This window comes from Ananas comosus, linkage group 10 (genome assembly GCF_001540865.1).
Source record: "Ananas comosus cultivar F153 linkage group 10, ASM154086v1, whole genome shotgun sequence".
Lineage (NCBI taxonomy): Eukaryota > Viridiplantae > Streptophyta > Magnoliopsida > Poales > Bromeliaceae > Ananas > Ananas comosus.
Genome location: NC_033630.1, coordinates 2065331 through 2080524, shown reverse-complemented (window position 1 = coordinate 2080524; position 15194 = coordinate 2065331). Strand labels below are relative to the sequence as shown.

General features: G+C 35.7%; 1 protein-coding gene across 1 annotated transcript; it reads left to right on the top strand.

Moving 5' to 3' along the window:
- LOC109716025 lies at positions 8714-12512 on the top strand. The gene is made up of 5 exons (XM_020241298.1): positions 8714-9336; positions 11059-11176; positions 11302-11534; positions 11629-11773; positions 12048-12512. The coding sequence occupies exons 1-3, from the start codon at positions 8882-8884 to the stop codon at positions 11503-11505; spliced, it is 777 nt and encodes a 258-aa protein (XP_020096887.1). The 5' UTR covers positions 8714-8881; the 3' UTR covers positions 11506-11534; positions 11629-11773; positions 12048-12512.

Sequence of the window (15194 nt, the reverse complement as noted above, 5' to 3'; positions counted from 1 at the left end):
ATTAAAACGAGTAAATTATATTTAAACCCCAAAACTAAGTCGATGGACAATGTTGAGGATTCACTAATTGCGTTAGTGGTCGCACCATGATCGTATTATGTAGTGCTTCAGTTTCATTACGTGCTATTTATATTACATTGTCATGTCATGCATTGTTGTTGCTAACTCTACTATCATCACAATAATAATATTATAATTAACACGCTACACATTGACCGTCCCTAGAGCAAGTGACAAAGGATTTGGTGATTGGCACCTGAGATCTAAGTTCGAATTCTAGTTGATTCACATTTCTAGCTAAGTTTATTTCTAAATAAAATAAACGAAGCGGATACGGTGCTAGCTACCTATCTCTCTCAAAAAAAAAAAAAAAAAAAAATTTACACGCAACACTAAAACTCCTTTCTCTTTTTTTTATTCTTTATTTGTCCATGAGAAGTGTACATATATAGGTTAGACAATTCCTAGAAGTGGTCCCACCCAAAGAATTGGGAGTTGAGAGAAGTAAATAATTAATCACATGTAAATCTAAAAAAGGGAGTGATCTTTTAACACATAAAAAGAGTATCTACAATTCTCTTCATTATTTTTTCTCATACATGCATGTATGTATATATATACTCAATACATCAAACCAAATAACCAATCAAATGAAAACCAAGCGAAATAAATAATAAATTAATCATATCATGTGGCTAGCCCCATTAATTTCTGCAAAAATTCCTATAGCAAGCTCAAGACTCGATAGTTGTAGCGAAGAAACGACGGTCGGAGAAGCTAATGGCCGACTCCGGGGCTCGGCACGGACCCCAGCATCCGCCCGACGCTTGAAGCGGTCGCGGCGGTCGCTTCGTTGCCGCCGTTGCTCGGAGACGACGGCGGCGACGGTCCCTTCGGGAGGATGTTTAGCGCCAACCCTCGTTCCAGAGATGTAGACTGTGTATCTTGCTCTTGATGATCACCCAGTAGTAGTTTCCTGGCTTGTAGAGCGGGCGCAAATACTAGAAGGGCGCAAAATAGAACCAGTGTTGCCACTCTGATGCTACACGAGGCCATGAGGAGAGAGAGAACAAAAAAGAGCGAAAAATCGATGTGGTTTGGAGATGTGGGTTAGTTATCTTAAGATGACTAATGTGATGGGCTCGTGAAAATCTGGGAGAGGGGTGTGGGCTATATATAAGGATGTGTGTGTCATTTCCCCGCGTGGGGGGAATTGAGAAAAGAAAAAAATTAATGGATGTGCGTAGAATAAGAGAGAGGCGTGGGGATGAAGTTAAGATGCGTAGTCAAATACCTTGTCACGTTTCATTTCATTTTTTTTTTCTTTTTTTTTTTTTTTTTTTTTGGTTTCCCTAACAACATTAATGCGGTCATCATGTACGTGTTGGCTAAAAGGGAGTCGTTAATTTGTATCGTATTTTCCCACCAAGTCCTATGTTTAGCAAAGTGAATTTTGCCATGGCACTTAATTTGCCCCATTAATTGTTTCCTCGCAACTTCGTCCCCACCGTCGATGTCATAGCTTGCGATTTCTCTTATTGATGTAAAATGACACTTGGGTCCGTCTAATTTTGGTGAAATTACAGCAAAAAGGTAGAATAAGACCCACTTGGTTAGAATATTGAAAGTATTTGTTTGTGACATTTTAGGGGTACAAAGAAGTATCATTTAGTTAGTTAATGATAAAGAATATGTGTGTCTTTGAGTTGCTTTAAGTATGGGAATGGGGTTTGTATTTAATGGGGAGTTTCTTTCTTCTTTTTTTTTTTTTTTTTGAGAAAATGGGGAGTTTCTTTCTTGTAAGGAAACCTTTGTTCCCCTTGGATTTTCGATGCCTTCTAAAATAGTTTCTTTGTGTTTATTGTTTCCCTTTTTTGTTTTCTTTTGTTTTATGGTTGGGTTCCTTTTCAAATAGTTGGAACCTTGGCTCTTTTAAGATCCGGAGAAACAACACAAGCCTCTGGGTTTGTTTCTTTGTTTGGTGGTGGAAGACACCCCTAATTGAGGGTTAGTGTTTCTTGAAACCAATCGTCTAGTAATTATACTTAAGTATTTTGGGCTAGTGAGTTCGGCCCCACAAGGATTTTGAATATCTAATTAATCGAGCCATAGGCTCGGTGATCGATAGAAATTCTCTGGGAATTGGATCGTGACATTATTTTTTTTTTCTCCTTTCCAACCATAAAAAGTTGACTTTACTGTTGTCAAATCGCTATTTATGTTTGTTTTAGTGAAAATTTTATTCGCGATTCAATTTTTAAAAATAAACTCAGCTAAAAAGTGTGAAGCAAGAATCACAGACACCCATTAAACGATAAGTCAGCTGTGTTAAATACAGAATTTATTAGAAATATATTCACAATTACACAAATTTATAGGGATACGCTTGTGAAAACCCACCTAAAAATAGAAGGAATTTCTTTTTGTTGCATCAGCTTTTATGAAAAGGGAGGGTAGAATCGTAAAGAGCACAAGGAATAGGATTCCATGTTTTTTTTCCACACGGAATTTTTGTGGTGTTTCCCTCCCATGAGGGAGATCTACCAGTCAAAATTTGGACTAATCGACTCCGAGGACACTGTTTGCAGCCTCCGAATTTTTACTTAGTGTTTGAATTTGATGGCTTAGGGTGGAAGAGATTGAATTGGATAGCGAAATGTCGATTTCTATGAGGAATTAGGCATAGAAATTTTGTTGTTGTAAAGCGAAAGGCCAAGTCAAAAGTAATCTAATTAGATCTTAAATCTTCGGTGATGTTGTTTTATAAATTTGGTGCACAACATCAGCCATAAGTCGCTCAACCATCTGTCATCCATCTCATTCTCTTTAGAATTTTTATCATTCAATATTCAAAAATTAGTTTTCTTGAATGATGGCAGCTAATAAAAGTGATAGAATAGAAGGTAAATTATGTAAAGATACGACTTCTCTATAATTTTATATATTAAAAAAATCTGCGTACAAAATAAGAGTATTTTTGTCTTTCATTAGTGGTAGGATGCAATTGGAATATAACCTACCACCGATGAGCTAGCTGTAAGATCGCCTTATGTGCACGAAAGATTTGGAGATGAAGCTGCACCAAACATGTAATGTATCTATTTTTCGACGGTTCACAGGACATGTGGTGGGTATAGGTTTAGGTAATAATGCTTTATATCAGATTTGGGTCTTAGTCACTGTGGCACCTTTGATCCAAAATTCCAACCTGAGCATGTACGGAACGTGACTTTTCTCACACCCTTGTTCGTGCCGTGCGTTAGTTGCTCCCCCCAACTAGGACAGTAATTTCTTCGATCACAAATGCATCACTTGTGGGAGAAAAAAAAAAAAAAATTTGCTTGTAAAAAACAATAAGTTGCAGTAGTGAAAAATAATTATTACCAAGATTGAAATGTACGAGAAATAGCCAACCAAACTTAATTAATGACCTAGAATTAATTAGTAAAATATTTAAACTGCCATACTCGCTTCAATATTTGAAAAGTTGTTATATCAAGTATTAGTACCCCTGCTTAACTATAATTAAAAACGAAAACCTTATGCAAATTTAATAAAAAAAATATATGAATCTGGGGCTACTAATTATTAAACAACCAAAACTCATCCTTACGATGATGTGATATCAATGATATTACATTACACGCTTGGGAAGTTATATATACGCTAGGGCTATGTATCAAGTGGCCATTCGAAAACCCAAAAAAAATAAAAAAAAACAAAAAAACAAAAAGAAAAAAAGAAGAAGATCATTAAGTGTAATTTTCCATGCTCGCCATCATCATCATCATCACAAAGAGTATACGAAAAAATTCGCTGCTCACACACAACCGAAGCTCCTTCTTAGTTCCCACTATATCTCGTTATTTGCATCATGTAGAGCATTCTATTTCTAGCAGGATTGTGATTCCTTGTTGGGTCCGGATGTGACTCGAACCGAGTCGGGCCAACAACACCCACGTGTCGTGAGGGGCCATTAAATTTTTCTCTGCTGATTAATGCATACAAATGGTTCTATATATGCTTGCGCTTGTTAGGAATCAATCGTCCGTGTTCAGATGGTAGGTTAAAACTAAAAAGAAAAAGATGCTTTGAGTTTCCGAGTTTTAATTTCAGAATTTTTCTTTTTGCAATATATTATATATGTACGACATAAATATATGTAATATTCTTAAACTACAAACTCGGAGGTCAATTAAAAGCACCATCAGAAAACAATGCTTATTGAGATTTATAGACACAAAATAATATGATATGACATGGCATGACATGACATGGAAAGAAACAAATTACTATGTTAAATATAAATATATTTAGAATTATATAATAAGTATCTTGATATTCTTTGTATTAATATGACTAATGTCATTACCGCACACAAATAAGTAGATATATGGAGCATCATCACTTGTAAATTATGTATCACGGACACTTATATAAGTTTCGCATGTCCGTGTCGAACACACGCGTTTAATGTCGATCCGTAGGACAAACAACTAAAAAATATATATGTACCTATTTTTATTTTATTTTTATATATATATATATATATATAATATAAGATAATAAATATTATAATTTTTTAATGAATGCATTTTTTTTTGACAATATAAATAAATTATGTATGGTAGAGAATTTTTTTTCTTAAAATATATAAACTATCGATAAAAATTTTATTAATTTTTATTTGTATGTGAAATATAATAATCTTTTACCAAAATTAATATTTTATATATATAAAAAATATATTACTATATTAATAGTATTATATTTTATTAGTGGTGTCCATGCCGTGTGTGTCTCGTGTCTCATGTCAGTGCCCGCAACGCCTAGTCGGTGAATGGCCAGGATCTGTGGTGGGCCCAAAAAAAGAGTACCAAAATTGATCACACACTCAAAGCAAGAGTTTGGTTGGGACCAAGTATGTAGAATAGACGCTTTGTGATGGATTGTTATGTTCGTTGGGCTAACTCTTCGTCTATTAGCATGCTCTCATTTGGTTATAAAGTATACATCAATAAACTATTTCTTAAAAGCTTAATTTTGATTGCGCATTTCACTCAGAATGACTTAATTTAGAGTACCTTTTAAAATATGCAATAACAGAACGAACAAAATAACATGCGTAGTTAAAATCGAATTATTTATAGAAATATGTTAGTACCCTCTTCATCCCTCTTCATCTATTCCAAAATTCCAAAATAAAAATAGCCCATACATAGTAACGCATGCCACGTACTCTCTGAATAGTATTTTACTGAAATTTTGAGAGTTGAAAATATCATTTAGGGTGCGTTTGGTTCGTATTATAAAAGATTACTAGGAATAAAAGATATCCGAGAATCTTATTACTATTCATCCTATTACTAAGAATGTGGGATTCCTGTGTTTGGTTCACACGGTAATATTAATTAGCCATGTTATTTAATATTACAAAAATTATACAATTAATTAATTTATTTATTTAATTAATTTTAGATAATGTTATCAAAAGTTTCAACATCTTTTTAGAAAAAAGGGAGAGAGAGTATAAGTTAGAGGGAGAGCATAATTAAAAAAATAGAAANAAGAAAAATATAGTCGAAATTAGAGGGAGTGAGAGAGTTGAAATTTTAGAAAGAGAGAGAGAGAGAAAGCTTAGTTTAGAGAGAGATATAAGGTTAAAGTGTAAAGAAAAATAATATCAATTAGCCGGCGGGTAGGAAGAAAGAAAGAGATTAGACATATTATGATTACCCCAATCCATTAATATGAAGATACCCACCCTCCTTAAGGAAATGAGATTAGTACTTTGGGGTGAATCTTATTCCCAAGTGAATCCAATATTACCAACTAGATTACTTAGTGCGTTTAGCCAAACACCGTCATATTTTTTTATTCCCATTGGATTATTAGGAATCTTTAAAAGATAGCGCGAACCAAACGCACCCTTAAAGTTAGAATTTTCATTTGGTTAACACTTCGAAACGCCAACCTACGGTTGACAACTTACTCAAAAGAGACTGGTCCAGGAATCCACAATACGTGATGTGTGACAACGATTTAGAGACTACTGATCATTTGCTAGTCGGATGTGTAATCAGTAGATTTTTTATATACAACATCTTAGAAGGTAGGCACATCCCAAGACCTAGAATGGAGGTCAGAAGTGTTTGGGAGCTACTGGTTGGGGACCGCCGCCAAGGGACAGCTACGAGGGATTTAAGTAAGGTCGTAATCTGTTGGTAAATGATCTGGCGGGAAAGAAATAACATTATTTTTAGGAGCCAATCATGTGACCCTTTTTTAACTATTAGACGGATACGAGATGTGAGTAGTGATTGGACTGAGTTTTGCAACTCTTAGTGTTTTGATTTTGAGTGAGGAGTACAAGTATAAATTTTTTATAGTTTTTTATTTTAATTTTTATTTGTCTTTTTTGTTTCGGTTGCCTTCAATGTTTTCTGAGACCGCGTTGTCTCAACCCCTGTAGCTAAATTCATTTGCTAAATGAATAAAACGGATAGTGTGCTATTTTTCTCTCTCAAAAAAAAAATATTTTGAGGATATTAAAGTGATACAAATAAAGTGTACTACACTGCAAGCCTTTTTTTCAAAGTTTACCAAACAATTATTTTTCTTTTATTTTTTTTCTGAATATGTGGATATTATGGATATTGTGTTGACGTTGAAATGGCCACATGTTTATAAGATGATCAACTCCCAGCAGGTGGAAGCACCGGCCATGTTTCCTTCTTCTTTTTTCGGTTTTACTTGTGATGCAAATTTGACCTCCGAAAAGAGATTCGGTTGGTGAAACCCATCGCCGACTTTAGTGCATGAATATCCGCACCTTTGCACGAAAACAGCGAATTGGAGTGGAATTCGCTGCCGACTTTTACTCAAAGTGAAAAGAGAGGTGTCTACGTACGATTGATTGCCGAGGTTTTTGACTATATTCATCAGCAGCCCCCCACACCAACAAAGTACTTGGAAATATGTTTTTAGTTTGTGCCCCTCATGAAGGGCCGTGTTTTTTTTTTTTGAGAAATAAGGGTCATGTGTTGTTAATCCCTCGGAAAAGTAAGTCGGTGCTTTAACTTACATATATGAAACAATAAAAATTCTCTGTATTGTAAATGTGAATTGAGTTAAAATGTTATCGGTAGCAAATGGGCTCTGTTGTCATCCATTTGTTTTCGATGATGGAGCCTTCAAATCGACGATCGGTATCGTTAAACATGATCTATATCACTTGAAGTATGTAGAAATCAAATTTCAAATATTTTCGATATCATTGACCTAATGATCAAAGAGTTTCAAAATTTGTAATTTTAAGAGTCGATATGAGGCATTTTCTTGTTTAACGGTGTAAAGCTATCCAAATCAATTGAATTTTGGTTAGAAAATTCTTCAAACTATTTAGAACAAGATCTATACTCTCGATCTTGATTACAAAATTTCTATCATCACTTTTTAGAGAATATTCATTTTCAGTCATTCATTTTTACGCCCACTTGATGAACAAGAGAATAATATCGAAAAAGTATGAAATTTGATTTCTAGATATTTCAAGTGGTATAGATCATTTTCAACGATATCGATCGTCGATTTGGAGGCTCCATCATTGAAAACAAATGGATGGTAACGGAGCCCGTTTGCTACTGATAGTATTCCAGTTCAACTCTTGTAAATGTAGACAAATTAATCATATATAATGGTGTTTTTATAAAAACTTATAATGTGAGATAGGTACCACGCTACCCGTTTCGTTTATTTCATTTAGAAATAAACTTAGCTGGAAATGTGAATCAACTAGGATTCGGGGATTCGAACTTGGGTCTCGAGTACCAACCACCAAGCATTTTGCCACCTCGATAATATTATTTTCATCATGATGTTCATATGTTGATTGTTTAGTGAAACTAAGGCCATAAAAATTATAGCTTTTATTAAGAAAGTTAATGATTTTTAGAGTTAATTTCATACAGATCTGTATAAATATAGTGAATTACAAATATATCTCTATAAAGTTCAACTTTCATATATTGTTCCTAGAAAAGTCCTAATATTTTCAAATATATTTTTCTAGTTTGTTTCCGTTAAAGTATTGTTTATTTTATAAGTAAAATAATCTTTTTGCCATTATAAATATATCCCTCTAAGATTTTCAATTGTTAATTGAAGAGGGGTAAAAATATCAATTCACCTTATTAACTAACTAGGATTAAGAATTTTATCTATAGTTAACTAATTTTTTTCTAACGGATCTTAACGTCAGGGACATATTTAAAAATATCAGGACTTTTGCGCGGACAACATAAAAAAAAAAAAACTTTGTAGAAGTATATTTGTAATTTATTATATTTGCAGAAACTTGTATGAAATTAGCCCTAATTTTTATATCAATGAAGGTCCAATATAATTAATCATGGAAATAGACCAACCTCTCCGAGTGTAAATGCTTTTGTAATTTGGAGGCCCACAAATAATGCCCCATTTTTAAGGTGCGTGGATTATTCGGGTTCAAAGTTCAAACAAAATGTATCAACCAGCTACACTGAATAAACACGGAGTCAGGTTAAGATCCACAACGTCGTAACTTGTTGTTGACCCAGGCCTGGCCCGAGACGGCCATAAATTTATCAGGTTGAGTCCAAGCCCAACCCTGACCCAGCCCAATTTGATTGATTATTATCATACAATAGTCGGCATTGTGGGAGTTTCACGAGCGGCATCCGAAGAAGTCGGCTCTCGTAGTACTTTCGCCGCCGACTTCTTCGAATTCGAAAAACCCTCGCTCGACCAGGACCGGAAACCTCACCTTCTCCCTCTCCCCTTCCGTGACCGCCTCCTCCGCGAGCAACCACACTCCTCTCTCTCTAAACCTACCACGACGACGATGATCTCCTTCTCCACCCTCCGCTCCAAGCTCCGCGCGATCCCCATCCATGGACTCTCCAACCTCTCCTCTCTCCTCGCCCATCCCAAACCCTACAACACTGAAGCTACGGGAACCATCCCTAAACCCCTCTCTTCGCTCTTCCTCAAACCGGCGTCGTCTTCTAGGGTTAGAGATGGCGCCGTGCAGCGGGGAAGGAGGAGGATTAGGTCTTCGGACTCCGCTCGGTATCGGGCGATGGAGGAGAAGGAGTTCCCCAAGGAGCTCTCGCCGGAGGCGGCGTCGCTCGTGCGGCGGTTGCGAGAGGAGGGTTACTTGAAGGAGGCCAACTTCGAGCCCAATTTCGCAGGGGAGGCGCCGATGGATCCGAGCGAGATCCCCCCCAATCTCTACTCTCGCCATTTCCTGAAATCGGCGGCCGAAAGGTTCGGGCAAGACCATCAGGAGATTGCAAAGTAAGCAAAAGATAAGATTTTTTTTTTTTTTTCCTCATATTAGATTGCAAAGTAAAAGATTAGATTTTTCCTCATGTTCTTTCTCATTAAGGCCATTGCAGTTTGTATACAAAGAGATTGCAAAGTATTCAAACCCTAAGTAAGTAATAAGAAGCGCTAATTTGGTTAAGGGACAACGAGTTTGAAGCTATAAACGAAGTTGGAACCAAGAAGGAATGAATTTAGTTAATTGAGAAGCTCCTCTTCTGTTTCAGAAGCTACGAAATGCACTTTTGATCTTAGTTGCTAACTACTCCCTTACTTTTGTTGAGCTACTAATTTGGTGATCAAACTCTTTTTTAAGTAGCCAGGTTACCTAAAGCCGTTGGAATTTACCGAATCTGTAAATTGCTGCCAAATAAAATGCTTTTACTATATTTTTTGGTCTATAAGTTTAATTAGCCAGTCACATGTGTGTTGATTATCCTTTATTTTGCAAGTCTTATTAGAACTTGACTAATCTTTTGACATGGCGAAGAGGGTTATTTATACTAGTATGCTGACACCAATATGAATCTATTTATCAAAGGAAGATTATATAGATAAGTGAAATTCTGTGAAAAACGACATGCGTAGTACAAAGAGACAGTTTACGGACCTAATTGGCATCTGTATAAAAACTTGGGGACTAACTTGCGATTTAACTCATCCGTGGTTTGTCGTTTTTTTTTTTTCCATGGGTGAACTATTCTGCTGTAGCAGTGGCTCAATTAGTTTGTTTGTCATTTTTTTTTTTTTTTTCAATTACTCAAGAGGATGTAAAAAATGATCAATTTTGTTCCTGGTCGATTCATAATCCTATGTGTGATCTTGTTATCTCTATAATCTCATTATGTCATGCATAACTAACTACGCTTCAGTTGCTCTTTTTATATTATGCTATTCCACCTGCCAAGCTGACAATGATCTCGTGCACTAGTGTTTTTCGAAAAAGAAAATCGAAGAAATATGGATAATATTCATTACACTTGTTTCAATGGCAGATCCCATGGTGAGGATTTTCCTGGATCTAATGAGTGATTGTTAGATTTGCTCGGTTTCACTCATGAAGAATCTAAAGATTTACAGATAAGGGGATTGATTCCCCATTAGCATTTATAGGTACCAGGGTAATTACATCTTTTTCCTGTTGAGGCCACCTCTTATTAGGTAGTCCTGATCAAAGTACCCATATGTAAGCCAAAAAAAAAAAGGAAAAAAAAAAAAAGAAAAAAAAATGTAGGCAGCATAGTACAGCTAACATGCTAGTGGAGTGAGAGAGGTAGTATAGTCAATTAATTTTATATGCTGTCCAGTTCGAATCTAAGATACATGAGGCCAATTGAATGAATTTAGAGAATGTTTCTAGACCCTAAACGTCCGTTTTTGTTACTCGCTTATTAATGTTAATTTTATTATTATAGATATATTATGTATATATTTTTTGCTCTTTTTCCTATTCTCTGGTACTTATATTTGTTTGCAATATTGCTATGAATTGATATGAATCTTCTTAAATATTTATGATACTTTTATTCGCTAATGGGATGAAAAGGATTCTTCTATTTGCTCTTTTTGTGAAAGTAAACGTCAATATGAGACTTGCATTTGTGGGCAACTAGAACATCAATTTGGTATCCTTTAGTTTCTACTGTATGCATAAGGTTAATCACTGTTCTTTCGTCTTTATTTGTTGGTGAACAGGTGGTTGTCTGGAAGTGACTTGAAAAAGGTTGCCCTTTTTGGCTGCCCATCTGTTGAACGGAAAACTGTTTTTGCTGCTAAAAGACTGCGCTCCTTCTTCAGCATTCAAGAAGATACTGTAAGTGGGTCTCATTGTTTTCTATGGTCAGTACGTTGAACTAGGGCTTGAATTAAAAATAAAAAAGAAGAGAAAAGGAAAAAACCTGGGCTCTAAGAGAATTCTTATTTCTGTAATCCTTCCAGACATGCCATGCATGCAAGCTGAAGAAATCTTGCAAATTTGTCCACCAGAAGGTAGCCAGACAGGAGAAATTGATACTACCGGATGTCATGAGGGTTCTTACTTTATTTGCATTGGATGCGATTCCTCGGCAGCTGTTTGTTCCCCTTGAATTGAAACTGTCTGCTGACAAACTGCTGAAGGAGGTTATCAATCTTAGTAGTTAAAAAGTAGGAGAAGCTTCGTGTATGTGAAGGTACTGCTTGACTACTTACCATATATTGAGTTTTCATATATTTGAGGTTTTACTTGCTTTCCTATTAATGGTACAAGTAAAAGAAATGTCACAGGATATTTGCTTCTCCTGGGACTGAAGCTGAAGGAATTGAGAATATCATTATGCCTAATTGCAGTGGCCATTCTGCCAGAGTTCTGTGAAACCTAGTTATGGGCTTCAGTCGATCAGCAATATTCGTCTTCTCACCAAAAAAGGAGGTAATTGGTTCTTTTGATTTAATTTTTCAATTCTTTGGCACGAACAAATAGCTTCAAGTTGTTCTCTTTTTGAGATTGATCAATTGGCCCCCCCTTTTTTTTTCCCTCAAATTGTTCAGAAAGCAGTTTGATATGTTTCTGTGATCCTGTGTCCCCAACTGCATCGGGATATGCATGAGTTGATTTAACAAGTTTGTACACCTAATGTTTAAGGAGTGTGCTCATGTGGAAAATCTTGTGAATGGCATATCTTTATACTGATTTTCTCTTGCAGGACTTTGCCTACCCTTTGTCCGTTGGCTGAAGCTTTGCATCCTCAAGCGGAAGTTCCGCTGTGGCATCACTGAAATCCATTATCTGTAGGTTAATACGGAAGTGCAGTTAATGAAAATAAAGAAAGGGGTGCAAATTAAAACATTTATTAGTGTTGCCGTTATTTTGGATCAGTTTTTCCTTATTTAAGCACATTAGTGTTATGAATTAGAGTAGCATCTGTGCAAATTCCAATGGCCGAGAGAAAATTTTGTTGGATTCTAGTAGACAATATGATACTTCATGATAGAATGTAATCCTATCAATGAAATAGGATATACCTCCTTTGGTTTCTCTACTTATGAGCTGATGCTGTTTGGATCAACAATAGAGTAGTGGACCTGTTTAGATGAAGTTGCAGAATTATTCTGTTTGATCTCTTCTGAAAATTGAACAAAAGTATCCGTATGGACTCTACATTTTGAGATGAATGTTTTTTGGGTGTCGATGAAATGAATGAAATCGGAAAATATTTTCTGTGGAGGGATGGATTACTTCATGAAGACGGTGAATTCCATCGTCAAAGATATAATTTTTACAGCCCCACCGAAAAATGGAAAATTATATATTTTCAAATGCTGTAGCCCAGCACTATTTGATCCAATAGAATTGGGCGGCCCTCGCGACCAGTCGGCCCATAAATATTCGAGACAATGCAAAGATCCGTGGCCCAAAGAGGGAAACTAAACTCTCTTTTCCCATTTAGTAGGTTTATGATGGCTCAGTTCGATCTTTTGCAAATAACACAATTGGAATAAAGCGTTCTGTAAATGCACTAACAACATTTTAAAATCTTCTGACTAACAAAAAGCTTAAAACAAGCCATTTTGGGTCGCAGAAATTCAATTTATTTTCTGCCAGTTTCATATTCTCTTTTCTGAGTAAAGCCAAGTTCTGAAAATTCACAAAGCCATTGTTGGTTTTTTGGTAAATGATAATAGTAATAATTATAATACAGATGAGTAAATATAATCTACACAAAGGTTAGCGTGTAAATTTTACACCTATGTTATAGGTGTACATGTATGTATGTATTCTAAGTACTATTGCTCTTGAAATATTGACGATGTGTTGGAACTTGGGAAGTGTATACAAAAAGATTAGATCAACATATTAGTGATATAAGGGGTATCTGTAAGATGTTCCCAAGTATTACTCACACAAAAAGGACAGAGAGAAAGAAAGAAGAAAGAAAAAGACCTGTTGGCTGTTGCTGTGTAGCGCAACGGTTTTGGAGCCAGAGTTGCGTTACTTTTGTTTCCTTCCTTTTATATTATATAATAATATATTATATTATATTATATTAATATTTGCTCACCACCCTTTCACGCCGCTCTTTCCTCAGCTATTTTTTCCTCTTTTATAACGGGCCGTCCTAGCCGTAACGGATTCTTTCAACGGTTTTCGGCTGCAACACGTCGGGCCCACAAGCCAGAAAAAGTAACCCAAAAAAACCAAAAAGACGGGCCCCACAACTTATATAGCCCACTTGACTAAAACCCTCGCTGATGCTTCATGTGACTCCGCCGCTCTTCGATATCTCAATCTTGTGGTCCCCACCTCGCCTGTTTCTCAATTATCCCCTGCTCCCGGTGCATTGAAACACCTCATATGCCAGTGCCAAATATTTGATAATTAATAATATTAAAATTTAAATCTACCAAAATTACCCATCTGCTATCTGAAAACAGTTTCAAAAAACAATTAAAATAATCAAGTAAAATTGTTTTATGAAATACATCTAATAAAATAGATTTAACCATCAGTCTAAATAACTAGGTGTTACCTTGTATTATATATAGTATTATTAATTCTGGAATTCTTAAGGTAAGAGATTTATAAACAACGTTTAAAAAGAGATAACAAAAGAAAAAATAAATAATTTTGAAGCTTTAGAAATGTGGTGCATGGAGCGTACAACTGTGTCCCCACTAAAATAGTATAGAATATAATATTTATATTGCTGATGTAGTGTTTTTAACTAATCAAATAATTTTTTAAAATTGATTCATCCTGTCATAATTTTTTAACAATATTTTTATATTATTTTTTTTATAAAAAAGTATAATTAGTTGAATATAACTAATATAATATAACTGCTGTATAATGAGCTTCATCGTCCGCACCACCTGCTCTCCTTCTCGGCTTTATAATTCGTGCTCCGAGGGTGGGGTGGGGCCCACGCGTCACGTGGATCCAGTGACCCGCCTCGCCGTCCCTTGCAACCGCTCCGTGCCGTGACGTCCCCACACGTGGCGCCCTCGCTCCTCTTTCCCGCCAACACTCCACGCCACCTTTCGCAGTTCTTTCCACGTGTGACCACACTATTGGTCGACATAACCTGTTCGGTGTTCGGGGCCGGAACAGCGGATGATCTGCAACCGAAGTTTGATAAAGCGTGGTTCGTCAAAGCAACTGCTCGCCCTTAAAAAAAAATAAAAAAAATAAAAAAAAACTCTCTCTCTCTCTCTCTCTCTCTCTCTCTCTCTCTCCCCGAACAGCTTTCATCTACTCTAAAATATTTTACTAATATATTAACACGCAAAATTTTAACTAAATAATTAGTATAATTTTTTTTGGAAAAATAATTTAATTAAGTGTGATTTGAACACGAAATTTTTTTTTAAAAAGCGAAGCATTTTTCGAACTACATTTCTCCACAATTATTATTACAAACTTTTACCAACTACTTTTCCCACTTTCCTAAATGCATCAGGTATCGGATTTCGCAACACCTGCTCCCATTTCCACATCCGGCCTCTTCATGATAGCATCAACGCGTACCACCCCGTCCTCCCCGACCTGCAGTAATTTTCTTTTTTTCTTCTGAAATTACAATTATACCCCTCTGTCTACAGCGAGCTCCCGATCTACAGTCGGTGGTACAAACGTACTTTACTTTATTTTGCGCTTTCGCAAACAGCCCAGGGTAAAAATGTATGCTAGACACCCTCAACTATGGAGCATTGAAAATGGGCCCTCATTTTATTTTATTTAGTTAATCTAGAAATTTTTGTTGAAGTAGATGGTTTTACTAACTATTGGTGATACAATTATTAAATTTAATAAATATAGTACTAATTTTAATTTATTTGACTAAAATTGTTTT